The sequence below is a fragment of the Ranitomeya variabilis genome, chromosome 4 (genome assembly GCF_051348905.1).
Source record: "Ranitomeya variabilis isolate aRanVar5 chromosome 4, aRanVar5.hap1, whole genome shotgun sequence".
Lineage (NCBI taxonomy): Eukaryota > Metazoa > Chordata > Amphibia > Anura > Dendrobatidae > Ranitomeya > Ranitomeya variabilis.
The window spans coordinates 29,383,515-29,404,776 of NC_135235.1; the positions used below are offsets into that span (position 1 = coordinate 29,383,515).

The 21,262-nt window shown below is 43.4% G+C and overlaps 1 protein-coding gene across 1 annotated transcript in view; it reads right to left on the bottom strand.

Annotated features, from left to right (window-relative positions):
* Positions 1–2,117: 2,117 nt before the first annotated feature.
* LOC143767554 (ovostatin-like) overlaps positions 2,118–21,262 on the bottom strand; it is a 94,955-nt gene continuing 75,810 nt past the window's right edge. The window contains exons 22-27 of the mRNA XM_077255962.1: positions 17,911–18,111; positions 15,997–16,121; positions 15,831–15,921; positions 15,125–15,193; positions 10,600–10,702; positions 2,118–3,064 (exon numbers count right to left, since the gene is read on the bottom strand). Of these exons, the coding sequence (XP_077112077.1) occupies positions 3,018–3,064; positions 10,600–10,702; positions 15,125–15,193; positions 15,831–15,921; positions 15,997–16,121; positions 17,911–18,111 (636 nt within the window). The 3' untranslated portion in view covers positions 2,118–3,017. The remainder of the gene's footprint in view (positions 3,065–10,599; positions 10,703–15,124; positions 15,194–15,830; positions 15,922–15,996; positions 16,122–17,910; positions 18,112–21,262) is intronic.

A 21,262-nucleotide genomic window follows, 5' to 3' on the forward strand; every position in this document is an offset into this window, starting at 1 on the left:
CCGATTATTGTGAAAAGTCGGGGGCCAACCGAAACACGAAACCCAATGCAGGACAATGGGTATTTATTTAATTCTGTCTCTCTCTCTCTCTCTCTCTCTCTCCCCTCCGTCCCTGCAAAGTTTGTGTTTCACTGTGCAAATCGCTATATCCCAAACGTTAAGATGGCGGTTTTACCCCCTGTGACGCTGCACAAAGCAAGCCGGAACCTATGTCATCACGCTGCCCACACTCCTTCATTGGCTGAAAAAATGGCGGGGAAAGCGTCATATGAAACGCGACTTTGGCGCGAAGATCGCCGACCGCATTGCCGATCCCACAGTGGGATCGGGTCGGGTTTCATGAAACCCGACTTTGCTGAAAGTCGGCGACTTTTGAAAATGTCCGATCCGTTTCGCTCAACCCTAATTAGAAGGCAGGACAAAGCACTGATGTGTCATGGCGGTCAGGTCTATGGGCCCCTGTAGCATTCTAAATACTATAAGTGGGATCCAATAAGTATCGTTTCTCCTTACGGAGAGTGACATGATAAGCATGTCGAGGTGAGGAGACTTAAAGCCACAATGCTCCTCTGGGAAATATGCAAATTGTCTCTTCAGAGAGGAAGAGGACTAGAACTCTAGTGCCACCTATTGTAAGTAGCAATCCTAACAGTCAATGTCGACCCTTTAACGAGCCTTGTCACATGACTTAGGATAATAGCCAAACCAGAATCTCTATTTGCAGACACTGTGTTTCGGAGTATTGCCCCTCATCAGTGCAAAGTGGAGATCTGGTTTGGCTGATTGAGGAGCATTACGGCTTTAAGTCTCCTCACCTCGACATGCTTATCATGTCACTCTCCGCAAGGAGAAACGATACTTCTTGGATCCCGGTCAGACGCCTCTCAATCAGCCAAACCAGATCTCCACTTTGCACTGACGAGGAGCAGTACCCCGAAACACAGTGTCTGCAAATAGAGATTCTGGTTTGGCTATTATCCTAAGTCATGTGACAAGGCTCATTAAAGGGTCGACATTGACTGTTAGGATTGCTACTTCCAATAGGTGGCACTAGAGTTCTAGTACTCTTCCTCTCTGAAGAGACAATTTGCATAAATTCTATAAGGACATACAAGTTGCACCCCCTCCCCCATTATGAAACAATGTCCCCCATCTATGGTATATGAACCTTATCCTGGTATATATATCCCCCAACCCCATTTTTTTTATACCAATATGTCCTCCGTTCTGCTGCTGTTCTTTAATGCATAGAAAAAAAATGAATGATTCTACTCGCTTTCCCTGCGCTCCCCCACCGAGCGTCGTCCTCTTCTGAAGCCGGCAGCTGACTTCAGCGTGCAGGCGACGGGAGTGCGTGACATCACTGCCATGCGTCCCCGGTCACGTTCATTGCAGCGTACGGACCCAGTGGGTCTCTGTCCCGCAATACACTTGAGCTAAATGTGTGTCCAAGGGTCCTTCACCTCCACGGTCATGAATACATCATTTACGACCACGATCGTCATGCTCCTGCTTGTGAAGCCTTAGATCGGTCCTAGTCTCAGCCGTCAGAAGGAAGCAGCAGGCACATGATTCTCAATGTGTAGTGTGCTTGGCTGCAACTGAGATGGGTCAAGAGTGCCAGAGATGTTTCTGGAAAGACTGACTTGCTATGTTCCTTAGGCCTCAATATGGCACCAAGCAGGCAGAGTTGGAGTGCAAACTATGCACTATGACTCCGGGCTATGAAATATTCTGCTCCTCTGGAAGACCAGACCTTCTTACGTAGATGTCTCTTGTTTTCAGCTGGTTTGAGAAAGGGATGGTGAGGATTATAACAGGATTGATCAATCATCCATCCGGACCTCTTGTAAAAAGCAGCCGCACAAGATGCCCCAACCACAGAAGTCAACATTTTTCCCCTTTCGAACACTAACATTTTCAGTCTCCTACTGCCACCATTGGACGTCTGGTCCATAAAGCCCTACGTAGGGCTCCTACAGTGTGTGTGGAAAAGGAGGATCACAGAGGAACATCATGGCCTCTAATATTTTGTATCTATACTGTATCCCTGTGTGCCGATGAGTCTGAAGGACCCCGTGTCCCCTTTATGCCATGAACCTTCTTGACCACAATTTACTGAAATGTTCAAAGGTTTTTATTAAAGTTGGAAAACACAACAGCCATAGGATTCTGAGATATAAATCACAATTCATTATAAGCAGAAACACCCTATTCATCATTCACATTTTATTTTTTTAAGTCACTTTTCTCACTTGTATCCACTGACTTTTTTTGGCATAAAATTCATCAAAGTGGTGCACGCAGTCAAAAATATTATTTTTTTCCGAGTTTAACCATTTTTTACGAGCAAAAATTTGCACTTTTTTTTCAATATGTCACAAAAATTGCTCAAAAATTTCTGGTTTGCATAAAATCATTCCAGGCTGGGGGGCTGAAATACATTTGTTGCAAATGTTGAATCTGGCAAAAACCATTTGGAAACCATTAACCGTGTTCTCAATTGCGAATAAAGAAAAAAAGGGAAGACATAAAATAAACTCCAAAAGAAGCACAAATGTCAAGATGAATTTGATGCAAACAAAAAAAGGAACAAAAACAAATAAAAACTCCAGAAAAAGCAGGTACAATAATGATTCAGGCTCTTATTGTGTGCCGAGGATGTTTATGTGACCATTCTGCTGCCAAATTTTGGCAATATTTCTCATCATATAAGGTTTAATCTAATAGAAAGAAGAGTATAATTAAAAATAAATTCAAGGATCACGAAATAACTAAGGTGGATGGAAACACGCCAATATCTTGTGGTGTTAGGAGAGTTTTATAAGCTATGACCTACACACCTGCACCACTAATTTCAGTAGTGAAATTGTTACAACAGGTTCCCTTAAATACAATTCTATAATGCAATTTTATGTATATTCCATATAGTCTCTTTACACTATACTGCTTAAACATGATTTAGCCGGTCATAAATGAGTTCTTGTGATATTTCTGAATGTCTGGGGTCTTTCCTCTTATGGTGGGGCACAGGGGTGGCGATATGATGCATAACCATTTTCAGCTGTAGAAAGAAAACAGCAGCATTACTGGAAAGTCTCATCTCATAGTAAGCATATAATAGAAATAATGTGTTTGCTTTCAAACATCTGACGTTCCAATATATTCATATTTTTTAGAAACATTCTACCTTTTATTATCAGGAAATTTCAGGTCCAAGCTTCTGTGTTGCTTCCTGCTTTAATGTACTTTTATAACTTGATTTTTCTTATACACAGCTCCAAATGCACAGTAAAAGGATAAAATAATGGCTTCCTGCAGCCACCACTAGGGGGAGCTTACTAGAAATGAAATGAATGCATACACAGTATACGCAGTTAACCCTTCAGCTCCCTCTGGTGGTGACTGAGAACAGGCATTATTTCATCATTTAGGGTAATTGAACTTGCGATCAGCATATTGTCTAAATGACTGGGATTCATAAGAGGACTAAGATGGCATCCACAGGGGTCTTTTATTAGACCCCCGGCTTCCATTACAATCTATCGTCAACCTACAATCGTGTTGCTGGGGGCCAAAATAAGCTACGGTATGCTCGCCCTAGTACCAGGTTCTGAGCCTGCTCCATAAATAGGGACCAAACATAGAAAGTAGTATTACGTCCTATGTTGGAAAGCGGTTAAAGGGGTGATCCGAAACAAAATAATTTTCATTTTTAAATGCCATAATCTAATGTTTTATAATATACCTTAATGTAAAATTCCCTATCCTTCCCAAACTGCACTATGTAACTGATTTTTTTTTTTTACTACTTCCTATTTGAGGACGTTTTGTTTGAGAATCCCCAGTGCATGCTGGGATAATCAAACTAAGTGTTATCAGATGGCAGAGGACGCCGTCACTACTGGCTGCAGCCTCTGCCCCCTCCCAGAAATGAAGTGTTATCAGTCACCTACCTTTCAGGGGCTGGGCTATTCTCTGCTTTACTGAGCATGCACCGGTTGTCAATTCTGAAAGAGACTCAGCAGATTCTTGTCACTGTGTAATGTGCACAATGACAGTGCACTCTATCGCAGGCTGTGATCAGTAGTAACTAGCCAGCTAGGGCCTATTTGCGCACATTGTAAGAAGCATACCCGGCTTGCAGAGACCAACACCACACCCTGCAAGTGATGTTATTTGTGTTGATGGCACTGGTGTTGTGAATTTGGATTCTGGGCTCCCCCGGTGGCTACTGGTGGAATTGAACTGGTGTTGTCATCTTCTCTGTTCACCTGTTCCCATCAAGATGTGGGAGTCGCTATATAACCTTGCTGCTCTGTTAGTTGCTTGCCGGTCAACAATGTTATCAGAAGCCTCTCTGTGCTTGTTCCTGCTCCTAGACAACTACTAGATAAGTTGGACTCTTGTCCATGTTTGTTTTTGCATTTTTGTTCCAGTTCACAGCTGTAGTTTCGTTACTGTGTCTGGAAAGCTCTTGTGAACAGGAATTGCCACTCTGGTGTTATGAGTTAATGCCAGAGTTTTAAAGTAATTTCTGGATGGTGTTTTTGATAGGGTTTTCAGCTGACCATGAAAGTGTCCTTTCTGTCTTCTGCTATGTAGTAAGTGGACCTCAAATTTGCTAAACCTATTTTCATACTACGTTTGTTATTTCATCTCAACTCACCGCCAATACATGTGGGGGGCCTCTGTCTCCTTTCGGGGTATTTCTCTAGAGGTGAGCTAGGACTAATATTTTCCTCTGCTAGTTTTATTTAGTCCTCCGGCTGGTGCTGGGCATCTAGAATCAACGTAGGCATGCTACCCGGCCACTGCTAGTTGTGCGTTAGGTTTAGTTCATTGTCAGCTCAGTTTCCATCTTCCAAGAGCTAGTTCCTATATATATGCTGATGCTATGTTCTCTTGCCATTGAGATCATGACAGTTTGACCGGCCTACAAAGTGTTAATTGTTTGGGCTGAAGCAGGAGAAAAAGAAGTGTTGAAGGGAAATTTTTTTTTTTTTTTTTTCCCCCTCAGAATTTTGCTGCCTAGCCCTTAATTGCTGTCTAGCTGCTTCTTACCTCCTCTTAACCCTTGAATGGCTCTGTGTCCACCTGTTTGTAATGGATCTTCAGAGTGTAACTGCAGGTTTGAATAATCTCGCCACGAAGGTACAAAATTTGCAAGATTTTGTTTGTCATGCACCTGTATCTGAGCCGAGAATTCCTTTGCCGGAATTTTTCTCGGGGAATAGATCCGGGTTTCAGAATTTTCGAAATAATTGCAAATTATTTTTGTCCCTGAAATCTCGCTCTGCCGGAGACCCTGCACAGCAGGTCAGGATTGTGATTTCCTTGCTCCGGGGCGACCCTCAAGACTGGGCTTTTTCATTGACACCAGGGGATCCTGCGTTGCTCAATGTGGATGCGTTTTTTCTGGCCTTGGGGTTGCTTTATGACGAACCTCATTTGGAGCTTCAGGCAGAAAAAACTTTGATGTCCCTATCTCAGGGGCAAGATGAAGCGGAAATTTACTGCCAAAGATTCCGTAAATGGTCTGTGCTTACTCAGTGGAATGAGTGCGCCCTGGCGGCGACTTTCAGAGAGGGTCTCTCTGATGCCATTAAGGATGTTATGGTGGGGTTCCCTGTGCCTGCGGGTCTGAATGAGTCCATGACAATGGCTATTCAGATCGATAGGCATTTGCGGGAGCGCAAACCAGTGCACCATCTGGCGGTGTCCACTGAGAAGTCGCCAGAGAATATGCAGTGTGATAGAATTCTGTCCCGAAGCGAGCGGCAGAATTTTAGACGGAAAAATGGGTTGTGTTTCTATTGTGGTGATTCTACTCATGTTATATCAGCATGCTCTAAGCGCACTAAAAAGCTTGGTAAATCTGTTTCCATTTGCACCTTACCGTCTAAATTTATTCTATCTGTGACCCTGATTTGCTCTTTGTCATCTATTACCACGGACGCCTATGTCGACTCTGGCGCCGCTTTGAGTCTTATGGATTGGTCCTTTGCCAAACGCTGTGGGTATGATTTAGAGCCTTTGGAGACTCCTATTCCTCTGAAGGGGATTGACTCCACCCCATTGGCTAATAATAAACCACAATACTGGACACAAGTAACTATGCGTATTAATCCGGATCACCAGGAGATTATTCGCTTTCTGGTGCTGTATAATCTACATGATGATTTGGTGCTAGGATTGCCTTGGCTGCAATCTCACAACCCAGTCCTCGACTGGAGAGCTATGTCTGTGTTGAGCTGGGGATGTAAGGGGGCTCATGGGGATGTACCTGTGGTTTCCATTTCATCATCTATTCCCTCTGAAATTCCTGAGTTCCTGTCTGACTATCGTGACGTCTTTGAAGAATCCAAGCTTGGTTCGTTACCTCCGCACCGAGAGTGCGATTGTGCCATAGATTTAATCCCGGGTAGTAAATACCCAAAGGGTCGTTTATTTAATCTGTCTGTGCCTGAACATGCTGCTATGCGAGAATATATAAAGGAGTCCTTGGAAAAGGGACATATTCGTCCATCGTCATCTCCCTTAGGAGCCGGTTTTTTCTTTGTGTCAAAAAAAGACGGCTCTTTGAGACCATGTATTGATTATCGGCTTTTGAATAAAATCACTGTTAAATATCAATACCCATTGCCGTTGCTGACTGATTTGTTTGCTCGCATAAAGGGGGCCAAGTGGTTCTCTAAGATTGACCTTCGTGGGGCGTATAATTTGGTGCGAATCAGGCAGGGGGATGAGTGGAAAACCGCATTTAATACGCCCGAGGGCCACTTTGAGTATTTAGTGATGCCTTTTGGTCTTTCTAATGCTCCGTCAGTTTTCCAGTCCTTTATGCATGATATTTTTCGCGATTATTTGGATAAATTTATGATTGTGTATCTGGATGATATTCTGATTTTTTCGGATGACTGGGACTCTCATGTCCAGCAAGTCAGGAGGGTTTTTCAGGTTTTGCGGTCTAATTCTTTGTGTGTGAAGGGTTCTAAGTGTGTTTTTGGGGTACAGAGGATTTCCTTTTTGGGATATATTTTTTCCCCCTCTTCCATTGAAATGGATCCTGTCAAGGTTCAAGCTATTTGTGATTGGACGCAGCCCTCTTCTCTTAAGAGTCTTCAGAAATTTTTGGGCTTTGCTAACTTTTATCGTCGATTTATTGCTGGTTTTTCGGATATTGCTAAACCATTGACCGATTTGACTAAGAAGGGTGCTGATGTTGCTGATTGGTCCCCTGATGCTGTGGAGGCCTTTCGGGAGCTTAAGCGCCGTTTTTCCTCTGCCCCTGTGTTGCGTCAGCCTGATGTTGCTCTACCTTTTCAGGTTGAGGTCGACGCTTCTGAGATCGGAGCTGGGGCAGTGTTGTCGCAGAAAAGTTCTGACTGCTCCGTGATGAGGCCTTGTGCCTTCTTTTCCCGTAAATTTTCGCCCGCTGAGCGGAATTATGATGTTGGGAATCGGGAGCTTTTGGCCATGAAGTGGGCTTTTGAGGAGTGGCGCCATTGGCTTGAGGGGGCCAGACATCAGGTGGTGGTATTGACTGACCACAAAAATTTGATTTATCTTGAGACCGCCAGGCGCCTGAATCCTAGACAGGCGCGCTGGTCATTATTTTTCTCTCGGTTTAATTTTGTGGTGTCATACCTACCGGGTTCTAAGAATGTTAAGGCGGATGCCCTTTCTAGGAGTTTTGAGCCTGACTCGCCTGGTAACTCTGAGCCCACAGGTATCCTTAAGGATGGAGTGGTATTGTCAGCCGTTTCTCCAGACCTGCGGCGGGCCTTGCAGGAGTTTCAGGCGGATAGACCTGATCGTTGCCCACCTGATAAACTGTTTGTTCCTGATGATTGGACCAGTAGAGTCATCTCTGAGGTTCATTCTTCTGCGTTGGCAGGTCATCCTGGCATTTTTGGTACCAGGGATTTGGTGGCAAGGTCCTTCTGGTGGCCTTCCCTGTCACGAGATGTGCGAGGCTTTGTGCAGTCTTGTGACGTTTGTGCTCGGGCCAAGCCTTGTTGTTCTCGGGCTAGTGGATTATTGTTGCCCTTGCCTATTCCTAAGAGGCCTTGGACGCACATCTCGATGGATTTTATTTCAGATCTGCCTGTTTCTCAGAAGATGTCTGTCATCTGGGTGGTGTGTGACCGTTTTTCTAAGATGGTCCATTTGGTTCCTCTGCCCAAGTTACCTTCTTCTTCCGAGTTGGTTCCTCTGTTTTTTCAAAATGTTGTTCGTTTGCATGGTATTCCTGAGAATATCGTTTCTGACAGAGGGACCCAATTCGTGTCTAGATTTTGGCGGGCATTCTGTGCTAGGATGGGCATAGATTTATCTTTCTCGTCCGCTTTCCATCCTCAGACGAATGGCCAGACCGAGCGGATTAATCAGACCCTGGAGACATATCTGAGGTGTTTTGTGTCTGCTGACCAGGATGATTGGGTTGCTTTTTTGCCATTGGCGGAGTTCGCTCTCAATAATCGGGCCAGCTCTGCCACTTTGGTGTCCCCGTTTTTCTGTAATTCGGGGTTTCATCCTCGATTTTCCTCTGGTCAGGTGGAATCTTCGGATTGTCCTGGAGTGGATGCTGTGGTGGAGAGATTGCATCAGATCTGGGGGCAGGTGGTGGACAATTTGAGGTTGTCCCAGGAGAAGACTCAGCTTTTTGCCAACCGCCACCGTCGTGTTGGTCCTCGGCTTTCTGTTGGGGATTTGGTGTGGTTGTCTTCTCGTTTTGTCCCTATGAGGGTCTCTTCTCCTAAGTTTAAGCCTCGGTTTATCGGCCCGTATAAGATATTGGAGATTCTTAATCCTGTTTCCTTCCGTTTGGACCTCCCTGCATCCTTTTCTATTCATAACGTTTTTCATCGGTCATTATTGCGCAGGTATGAGGTACCGGTTGTGCCTTCCGTTGAGCCTCCTGCTCCGGTGTTGGTTGAGGGTGAGTTGGAGTACGTTGTGGAGAAAATCTTAGACTCTCGTGTTTCCAGACGGAGACTCCAGTATCTGGTCAAGTGGAAGGGATACGGCCAGGAGGATAATTCTTGGGTGAATGCATCTGATGTTCATGCCTCCGATCTGGTTCGTGCCTTTCATAGGGCCCATCCTGATCGCCCTGGTGGTTCTGGTGAGGGTTCGGTGCCCCCTCCTTGAGGGGGGGGTACTGTTGTGAATTTGGATTCTGGGCTCCCCCGGTGGCTACTGGTGGAATTGAACTGGTGTTGTCATCTTCTCTGTTCACCTGTTCCCATCAAGATGTGGGAGTCGCTATATAACCTTGCTGCTCTGTTAGTTGCTTGCCGGTCAACAATGTTATCAGAAGCCTCTCTGTGCTTGTTCCTGCTCCTAGACAACTACTAGATAAGTTGGACTCTTGTCCATGTTTGTTTTTGCATTTTTGTTCCAGTTCACAGCTGTAGTTTCGTTACTGTGTCTGGAAAGCTCTTGTGAACAGGAATTGCCACTCTGGTGTTATGAGTTAATGCCAGAGTTTTAAAGTAATTTCTGGATGGTGTTTTTGATAGGGTTTTCAGCTGACCATGAAAGTGTCCTTTCTGTCTTCTGCTATGTAGTAAGTGGACCTCAAATTTGCTAAACCTATTTTCATACTACGTTTGTTATTTCATCTCAACTCACCGCCAATACATGTGGGGGGCCTCTGTCTCCTTTCGGGGTATTTCTCTAGAGGTGAGCTAGGACTAATATTTTCCTCTGCTAGTTTTATTTAGTCCTCCGGCTGGTGCTGGGCATCTAGAATCAACGTAGGCATGCTACCCGGCCACTGCTAGTTGTGCGTTAGGTTTAGTTCATTGTCAGCTCAGTTTCCATCTTCCAAGAGCTAGTTCCTATATATATGCTGATGCTATGTTCTCTTGCCATTGAGATCATGACACACTGGTCTCTTCATGGGGAGTATTCTTCTTATAAACTGCACAATGTCAGTGTGCCCTGTTGCAGACTCCTTAATTCTGATTAAACCTGGTGAGAGAGTGCACTGTCATTGTGCACATCGTACAGTGATAAGAGTCTAGTGATCCTCTGTCGGAATTGACAACCGACATATGCTCAGCATAGATGGGACTAGTCCAGCCTCTGAAATGTAGGTCACTGCCCCCTGACAACGCTTTGTGCGAGTATTCCAGCATGCACTGGGGTTTCTCAAACAAAACGTTATCAAACAGGAAGTAGGAAATGATAGGAACTTTTGAGTTAAAGCATCAGAGCCCCCATTCATAGTCTAATTAATGTCATGTAAGCCCTGTCAAGGTGGGGACAAATGAATCAAATTTCTAGTTAATCAAAAGATATTCTGATTATTGTCTAAAACCAAACAGCAGTAGCCATTAATTGCATACTGGCATTGTTTTCAAAGTTGTATCTTTTCTTTCCTGTAAGTTCAGTTTTATTATTTTTGTGTCTTCTGCTTATTGTTAGGAGATACTTTACATGGTGAACCTAAAATTATTTCAGGGATACTAACAGTGTACCTAGAAGACATACTGTGTACACATCTACTGTATGACGGATTTTGAGGACGCATTCATTTTGATCAAGGACCTCTACTTCAGCTGGGACGAGTCTACAGCTCTAAATTACCTGTTTCATAGTAATCGTACACATAGATGGAAGCACGCTTCACATTTAGCACCCTGTTGCCCATTATAACGTTGACCGAGAGGTAGATTGTTTCATGAGAAACCTAGAGGAGTTCAAGATAGAAGAAAACACTCAACAGATAACCATAGTCACACGTAGAGATGGTCCACAATCAATGAACCCAGGAACTTTGGCTTCGCCTCCGTTGAGTCCTCCTCACTTCTGTTCTTGGGTTTTTCGGTTGGCCATGGCTCTGGTTGACCTTCACATAACTCCTAGTGACAACTCTGCTCTTTGTTCCTGATTAAGCTACTACTGAATTAGATGTACAGCCACCAATTGATGACAATTCTGGGGAATGAGACCCGCACCCCTAAGTAATCTGTAACAAATTAGGGGTGGCTTAAAAAAAACATATCCCATATGGGACTGTGCCACATTGGATCTGATGCATTAACCACTGTATCAGCATAAACATCCTAACTTCTCCTAGGATTGGCATGATGTCGGCAGAGTGGTGGCTCAGTGGAAAGCTTGATAATGACTTTGGATCTGACCAATGATAACATTTACAGGGAGTTTTTAAGTCCTCCCCATGTTTGGTGGGTCTCCCAAGGTCCTCTGTTTTTCTACTGCAATCCATAAACCTCTGTTTCTCACCTGTCCTGGCTCCAGTGTCAAGTTTTGCTTCCATCCCATATGGCTGGCTCCTTCTGTGATGGTTCCCGCTGGTTTCTGTGGAAGCCTGGCAAGCACGATTGATGCCAACCCACCGCCTTAGCATTCAGTAAGTACAGCACCGTGCTACCACCCTGAAGTTAGCCTCATTCTCTTCCAGCCAAGTGTCTAATTATACACTGGCCAACAGTGAAAATGTTTCTGAAATGAAAATAGCTGGTTTGTAATAATTTTAGCATCCTAAAAACGAATATGTTACTTAAAAATCATTATTAGCTCTTGTTGCTGAGATACAGGTCATTTAAGATTATTATGCAGGAAAATAGGGAAATTTTGAATTTTCAACAAATGTGTATTGGTAAACCTGATTACAGACCTGTTGAACCAATGTCAGCCATTTTATAAATTGTGTCTGCATAGTTTGTACTAATTGAAGTCTCTTTCTCTTGTTGCAGTAATTTTGTGGAGAGAATTTACACTTTGAAAATGCCTCGTAAATGTGCAAATATTGTTAACAATTTTTGTTACGTGTGTGGTTATGTGACATTTGCCAACCAAAGAAGACCAATTACTCCACTTGTGAAGACTGCTTACCATCATTACTTTGCTTATACGTGGCACTTAAATACGTGGCACTTATACGTGGCACTTAAATACGTGGCACTTATATACGTGGCATTTTGAGACCTATAATTTTTCCACATTTTGGTCCACAGAGTCATGTGAGGTCTTGTTTTTTGCGGGACGAGTTGACGTTTTTATTGGTAACATTTTCGGACACGTGACCATTTTTTATCACTTTTTATTCCGTTTTTTGTGAGGCAGAATAACCAAAAACCAGCTATTCATGAATTTCTTTATACCGTTCTGCGTTTGGTAAAATTGATAAAGCAGTTTTATTCGTCGGGTCAGTACGATTACAGCGATACCTCATTTATATCATTTTTTAATGTTTTGGCGCTTTTATACGATAAAAACTATTTTATAGAAAAAATAATTATTTTGGCATCGCTTTATTCTGAGGACTATAACTTTTTTATTTTTTTGCTGATGATGCTGTATGGCGGCTTGTTTTTTGCGGGACAAGATGACGTTTTCAGCGGTACCATGGTTATTTATATCCATCTTTTTGATCGCGTGTTATTCCACTTTTTGTTCGGCGGTATGGTAATAAAGCGTTGTTTTTTGCCTCGTTTTTTTTTTTTTTTTCTTACGGTGTTTACTGAAGGGGTTAACTAGTGGGACAGTTTTATAGGTTGGGTCGTTACGGACGCGGCGATACTAAATATGTGTACTGTACTGTGCAATTTATACTCTTGTAATGAATTCTTCTCGCTACCTACAGCACATACTTCCATGGCGTGTATCTAAAAAACGAGAGCTAATTAAACAATTCTGTGGGTATATTTGAGTTTCTCGACCCAAAATTAGTAATATTTGCCTATTTTCATCAAAGAAACATAAAAAAAGTTGTTTTTTGTTGGCCTGTGTTATTTTCCCAGTTACTCCTGTCTTCAATCCAGCAGCCATTTACTACTTCCAAGTTCTGTCCAGCAATTCCTGGTGCAATCGCAATCTCAGTTATGCTGTATCAAGTTATGCTCAGAAATTAGTCTCTGCCATTCTGAGGCTGCCCACAATAATTACTCTGCTATTAATGTAAGTCCGCAAGGACAGGGTCCTCTCCCCTCTGTACCAGTGTGTCACTGTAAACCTGTTTACTGTAAATGATATCTATAACCCTGTATGTAACCCCTTCTCATGTACAGCACCATGGAATTAATGGTGCTATATACAGGTCCTTCTCAAAAAATTAGCATATAGTGTTAAATTTCATTATTTACCATAATGTAATGATTACAATTAAACTTTCATATATTATAGATTCATTATCCACCAACTGAAATTTGTCAGGTCTTTTATTGTTTTAATACTGATGATTTTGGCCTACAACTCCTGATAACCCAAAAAACCTGTCTCAATAAATTAGCATATTTCAACCGTCCAATCAAATAAAAGTGTTTTTTAATAACAAACAAAAAAACCATCAAATAATAATGTTCAGTTATGCACTCAATACTTGGTCGGGAATCCTTTGGCAGAAATGACTGCTTCAATGCGGCGTGGCATGGAGGCAATCAGCCTGTGACACTGCTGAGATGTTATGGAGGCCCAGGATGCTTCAATAGCGGCCTTAAGCTCATCCAGAGTGTTGGGTCTTGCGTCTCTCAACTTTCTCTTCACAATATCCCACAGATTCTCTATGGGGTTCAGGTCAGGAGAGTTGGCAGGCCAATTGAGCACAGTAATACCATGGTCAGTAAACCATTTACCAGTGGTTTTGGCACTGTGAGCAGGTGCCAGGAAGCATGAAGTGCTCCAAAATCTCCTGATAGCTAGCTGCATTGACCCTGCCCTTGATGAAACACAGTGGACCAACACCAGCAGCTGACATGGCACCCCACACCATCACTGACTGTGGGTACTTGACACTGGACTTCAGGCATTTTGGCATTTCCTTCTCCCCAGTCTTCCTCCAGACTCTGGTACCTTGATTTCCGAATGACATGCAAAATTTGCTTTCATCAGAAAAAAGTACTTGGGACCACTTAGCAACAGTCCAGTGCTGCTTCTCTGTAGCCCAGGTCAGGCGCTTCTGCCGCTGTTTATGGTTCAAAAGTGGCTTTACCTGGGGAATGCGGCACCTGTAGCCCATTTCCTGCACACGCCTGTGCACGGTGGCTCTGGATGTTTCCACACCAGACTCAGTCCACTGCTTCCTCAGGTTCCCCAAGGTCTGGAATCGGTCCTTCTCCACAATCTTCCTCAGGGTCCGGTCACCTCTTCTCGTTGTACAGCGTTTTCTGCCACATTGTTTCCTTCCAACAGACTTACCATTGAGGTGCCTTGATACAGCACTCTGGGAACAGCCTATTTGTTGAGAAATTTCTTTCTGGGTCTTACCCTCTTGCTTGAGGGTGTCAATGATGGCCTTCTTGACATCTGTCAGGTCGCTAGTCTTACCCATGATATGGGTTTTGAGTAATGAACCAGGCAGGGAGTTTTTAAAAGCCTCAGGTATCTTTTGCATGTGTTTAGAGTTAATTAGTTGATTCAGAAGATTAGGGTAATAGGTCGTTTAGAGAACCTTTTCTTGATATGCTAATTTATTGAGACAGGTTTTTTGGGTTATCAGGAGTTGTAGGCCAAAATCATCAGTATTAAAACAATAAAAGACCTGACAAATTTCAGTTGGTGGATAATGAATCTATAATATATGAAAGTTTAATTGTAATCATTACATTATGGTAAATAATGAAATTTAACACTATATGCTAATTTTTTGAGAAGGACCTGTAAATAAATAATAATAATAATAATAAAGGTAACTGCACTTCTGCAAGCAAGTTACCACCTGTACATCTTCACAATTCCTGTGTGTAACTGCACTTCTGCAAGCAAGATACCAGTCGGTGTATGCTTTTCTAGTATTCCTGTGTTTATCTGTGCTTCTGCAGAAAATAACAAGTTGTCTACACATCTCTGCTGTTCCTGTACTATCCACACACATAGCTCAGCTGCATCTAGTGCTTCCAGCTCTGTTTGTCAATCTGCTGATCCATATGCTGTCTGGCAAGTCCAGCTCTGCTGCATTATTGTCTCTGGCCTCTGCTACTTGCTCTTACGTATGGCTTAGATAATCCATCTTAACAGATGAGCTCATAACAACATCGTTATGGGTAAATGCACATTATCAGGTGTCTGGGATAGGAAAATCAGATAATAAATCCCCTTTGGTACAGGGACTGTGGTATATGGGGGCAGTAAGAAATAAAAGTCTACTCACAGATTTCAGATACAAGTACACATGGTTGTTCTTAGTTTCAAAGTTGGAGATCACTCTGCTGTTCACCAACTGTAAAAAAAAACAACAGGCCTATTAATTTTCACAATAGTCCCTTCAAAGATAATTACTAGCACAGAGGACTAGTACTTCAGCTGCCAGGTAGTTCTCCATATTCATGAGCTCTTTATAACTCCTCCCCTACCACTGATTTGCAGATTTCTGCCTATGCACAGTACACACAGAAAGCTGCAAATCAGTGATGAGGATGGGTTATACAGAGCTCAGCATTCAAAGAACTTGTATATCTACAGCAGATAAAACTGGGATTTTATCCAAAATACAGCAAGCAGCTCAGTAAATGACACATCGTTGCAATCAGGGTTTCTGCCCCTGTATAATGCTGCTCTCATATTAGGTAGTAAAAACCTGCTAATTGATTCCTTTTAAAAGAGGAGAGCAATTTACTAGTTTATCCTGTGCATAGGTGATATAATGTTTGATTTGTACAGGACCCCCACCAAGTACAGGAGGCCCCCTGTGTGACTGGAGTGGTAGTGAGCACGTGCGACCACATGCCATATTAGAATATTTGGAGATTCGCTCTTCCCTTGTTCTACCCTTGAAGTCAAAATGAAAATATAAGTGAGTCCACATTAGACCCAAGAGTCAAATATTGCAAAGTTAGTCAGTGACTAATGTAATATACCTCTTGTAGAGACCAGTAGTCTTCCTGGTATCCGGAGAGCATGGTGATATCAATGACCACCATGTTGGTTTGAGATCGATTTCCTCTATAGCTGTAACATAAAAGATGTGTAAGAGTGAGGGTGAAACTGTCCGAAGGCCGGGTATTCCAATGAGGTCAATTGTACCTGACACTGATGCTAATAGCAAAGGTGTACGCCACTCCGTTCACACAGCTCGTAGAAGAAGTGTTTGCTGACAATAGGAAAGTGGAGTTCTCCTGAGGAACCGGGACGTTGTACCGAACAGTGCCCTGCGAGGAAGAATGGAGGGAGATGAAACTAGTGTCCTCTTGTGGTGTAAAACGATGACGTGATGAGAAATATTTTTAATGACAAAAAGACTGACTGCACTTCCAAGATAATGTGAACAGGTGCCAACTAGGAGCAGCTACCTCCATATACAAAAAACAAAAAAAGTAGTGCTAAAGCATGTCAATGTGAAATATGATTAGCAATACTGCTTCTGGAAAAGAGGAAAAAATGAGACACTTAGCACATAATTTGGCCAATTCATGCCTGCCCATCAACAAACGACAAGGTGGTCTCAAAACTGATGGGTCCTAGCGTGTCTATTGTGAATACCTCTCTAAAACTGAAGTCTGAATTCATGGGTAGACGTAGACATGTTAGGACCCATCAGTTTTGAGACCACCTTGACGTTGGTTGATGGGCATGCATGAATTGGCCAAATTCTGTGCTAAGCGTCTCATTTTTTCATAGTATTCAGAAGCAGTATTGCTAATTATATTTCATATATTTCACATTGGCATGCTTCAGCACTACAGAGTGCAACTTTTTTTTGTTTATTGAAATATTTTTAAAGCCTGTTATATTATCCAGAGCTGCAGTCACAATTCTGCTAGTTGGAAACAGTCAACAACCTTGTGCATGATTCCTACATCATATTACGGTGCAATACATAAGATAAAAATGACACGTTCCAGAATGTAAAAGTGCTAGAGCAGCTCTGAAGCCCTTTAAATTGAAATTTCAGCTCTGGAGTATAATACAGGATGTAATTCAGGATCAGTAATGTAATGTATGTACACAGTGACTGCACCAGCAGAATAGTGAGTGCAGCTCTGGGGTATAATACAGGATGTAACTCAGGATCAGTAATGTAATGTGTGTACACAGTGACTGCACCAGCAGAATAGTGAGTGCAGCTCTGGGGTATAATACAGGATGTAACTCAGGATCAGTAATGTAATGTATGTACACAGTGACTGCACCAGCAGAATAGTGAGTGCAGCTCTGGAGTATAATAAAGGATGTAACTCAGTATCAGTAATGTAATGTATGTACACAGTGACTGCACCAGCAGAATAGTGAGTGCAGCTCTGGGGTATAATACAGGATGTAACTCAGGATCAGTAATGTAATGTATGTACACAGTGACTGCACCAGCAGAATAGTGAGTGCAGCTCTGGAGGATAATACAGGATGTAACTCAGGATCAGTAATGTAATGTATGTACACAGTGACTGCACCAGCAGAATAGTGAGTGCAGCTCTGGAGGATAATACAGGATGTAACTCAGGATCAGTAATGTAATGTATGTACACAGTGACTGCACCAGCAGAATAGTGAGTGCAGCTCTGGAGGATAATACAGGATGTAACTCAGTATCAGTAATGTAATGTATGTACACAGTGACTGCACCAGCAGAATAGTGAGTGCAGCTCTGGGGTGTAATACAGGATGTAACTCAGGATCAGTAATGTAATGTATGTACACAGTGACTGCACCAGCAGAATAGTGAGTGCAGCTCTGGGGTATAATACAGGATGTAACTCAGGATCAGTAATGTAATGTATGTACACAGTGACTGCACCAGCAGAATAGTGAGTGCAGCTCTGGGATATAATACAGGATGTAACTCAGGATAAGTACAGGATCAGTGATGCTATGTGTTGCCTCTGTAATGTAGCAGTGCAATTGGAATAGAATCAAGAAACCCTAATCACTCATAGTCAAATTTGTATGCAGGATCTCAGGACAAGATACAGTAGAATTAATGTTTTTTTTTCTTTTCATTACCTGTACAAGGCAGCAGCCTGTCCCCTTGATGCTGACAATGTAATCCCCAGGAACGCTGAGTGGTCGCCTCTGGATTAGAAAACTGTTCAACTTATCCACTGTTATCTGATTTTGTCCTGTCACTTTTATAGTCTGATGAGCATTGGGGGTAAAAACAAATTTGGCAAAGGCAGAAAGAGCCTGAAGAGCAACCACGGTGTCCTGGAAGAGACAAAAGATAAGGAAGATAGACAGATAGGAAGACAGACAGATAAATGATAGACGATAGAATATATATATATATATATATATATATATATATATATATATATATATATATATATATATATATATATATATAATTACAGTACAGACCAAAAGTTTGGACACACCTTCTCATTTAAGATTTTTCTGTATTTTATTTTCTATGAAAATTGTACATTCACACTGAAGGCATCAAAACTATGAATTAACACATGTGGAATTATATACTTAACAAAAAAGTGTGAAACAACTGAAATTATGTCTTATATTCTAGGTTCTTCAAAGTAGCCACCTTTTGCTTTGATCACTGCTTTGAGATGGTATGTCACTCTCCATAATGAGAAACGATACCCCTTAGACCCCATGTCCAGAGCCTCTCACCTAGCCAAATCAGTTCTCATGCTTCGCACTGACGAGGGCCAACAGCCCGAAACACCGTGTCTGCGAATTGAGATACTGATTTGGCTTTTATCCTAAGTCATATTGCACGACTCGTTAAAGGGTTGATTGTGACTTGTAGGATCGCTACTTCCAATAGGTGGCGCTGTAGAGTTTAAGTCCTCTTTTTCTCAGAAGAGGCAATTTGCATATTTGCACACTCTTGGCATTCTCTTGATGAGCTTCAAGAGGTAGTCACCGGGAATGGTCTTCCAACAATCTTGAAGGAGTTCCCAGAGATGCTTAGCACTTGTTGGCCCTTTTGCCTTCACTCTGCAGTCCAGCTCACCCCAAACCATCTCGATTGGGTTCAGGTCTGGTGACTGTGGAGGCCAGGTCATCTGGCGTAGCACCCCATCACTCCCCTTCTTGGTCAAATAGCCCTTACACAGCCTGGAGGTGTGTTGGGGGTCATTGTCCTGTTGAAAAATAAATGATGGTTCAACTAAACGTAACCGGATGGAATAGCATGCCGCTACAAGATGCTGTGGTAGCCATGCTGGTTCAGTATGCCTTCAATTTTGAATAAATCCCCAACAGTGTCACCAACAAAGCACCCCCACACCATCACACCTCCTCCTCCATGCTTCACGATGGTAACCAGACATGTAGAGTCCATCCGTTCACCTTTTCTGCATCGCACAAAGACACAGTGGTTGGAACCAAAGATCTCAAATTTGGACTCATCAGATCAAAGCACAGATTTCCACTGGTCTAATGTCCATTCCTTGTGTTCTTTAGCCCAAACAAGTCTCTTCTGTTTGTTGCCTGTCCTTAGCAGTGGTCTCCTAGCAGCTATTTTACCATGAAGGCGTGCTGCAGAAAGTCTCCTCTTAAAGGGAACCTGTCACCACGTTTTTGGAAGATGGGATAAAAATAGCGTTAAATAGGGGCAGAGGTGGGCGTTACATTAGTGTGTGTGTTATGCGTTTATTACCCACCTAAGTTGCCGAAATAACTTTGCAAAGTCTCCATTTTCGCCTGTCAATCAGGCTGGTCAGGTCGCATGGGCGTTGTCTTCCCCCAGATTTGGCGTAGTTTTCCGTTGGTGGCGTAGTGGTGTGCGCATGCCCAAAGTCCGGAATCCTCTTCCAGGGGATTTAAAATAGCGCGGTGTTCGTTATTGCATTGGTGATCGGTGGGCGCGGCCATCTTCCTTTGGCCGCGCGTGCGCAGAAGCGGCGCTCTGCTGGCCGCGGCTTCAGGAAAATGGCCGCCGCGATATCCATCTGCGCACGCGCGGCATCCCGCGGCCATTTTCCTGAAGCCGCGGCCAGCAGAGCGCCGCTTCTGCGCACGCGCGGCCAAAGGAAGATGGCCGCGCCCACCGATCACCAATGCAATAACGAACACCGCGCTATTTTAAATCCCCTGGAAGAGGATTCCGGACTTTGGGCATGCGCACACCACTACGCCACCAACGGAAAACTACGCCAAATCTGGGTGAAGACACCACGCCCATGTGACCTGACCAGCCTGATTGACAGGCGAAAACGGAGACTTTGCAAAGTTATTTCGGCAACTTAGGTGGGTAATAAACGCATAACACACACACTAATGTAACGCCCACCTCTGCCCCTATTTAACGCTATTTTTATCCCATCTTCCAAAAACGTGGTGACAGGTTCCCTTTAACAGTTGTAGAGATGTGTCTGCTGCTAGAACTCTGTGTGGCATTGACCTGGTCTCTAATCTGAGCTGCTGTTAACCTGCGGTTTCTGAGGCTGGTGACTTGGATAATCTTATCCTCAGAAGCAGAGGTGACTCTTGGTCTTCCTTTCCTGGGGTGGTCCTAATGTGAGCCAGTTTCTTTGTAGCGCTTGATGGTTTTTGCCACTGCACTCGGGGACACTCAAACTTTTCCCAATTTTTCGGACTGACTGACCTTCATTTCTTAACCCCTTTATGACATGTGACGTACTATCCCATCGAGGTGGGGTGGGCCCGTATGCCCAACGACGGGATAGTACGTCATAGCGATCGGCCGCGCTCCCGAGGGGAGCGCGGTCGGGTGTCAGCTGACTATCGCAGCTGACATCCAGCACTATGTGCCAGGAGCAGTCACGGACATGATCGCAGTGCTCCAGGGGCATAGTGAAGCAACGCGCAGGTTGGGGGCTCCCTGCGTGCTTCCTTGAGACCCTCGGTACAACGCGATGTGCTCGCGTTGTACTGAGCATCTCCTCCCTGCAGGCCCTGGATGCAAAATGGCCTCGGGGCTGCATCCGGGTCCTGCCAGGAGGTGGCTTACCAGCGCCTGCTCAGAGCAGGCGCCGGGAAGCCTCCAGCAGTGCACGTCAGATTGCTGATCTGACACAGTGCATTGCAAAGTGTCAGATCAGTGATCTGACCCTATAACATGATGCCCCCCCCCGGGGCACTGTTATAGTGTAAAAAAAATATATTCAGATGTGTAAAAAAAAAAAAAAATTCCTAAATTTAAAAAAAATATTGTTCCCATAAATACATTTCTTTATCTAAATAAAAAACAATGAAAGTGCACATATTTAGTATCGCCGCGTCCGTAACGACCCGACCTATAAAAAACTGTCCCACTAGTTCACCCCTTCAGTGAACACCGTAAAAAAAAAGGAAGACAAAAAACAACGCTTTATTATCATACCGCTGAACAAAAAGTGGAATAACACAAGATCAAAAAGACGGATATAAA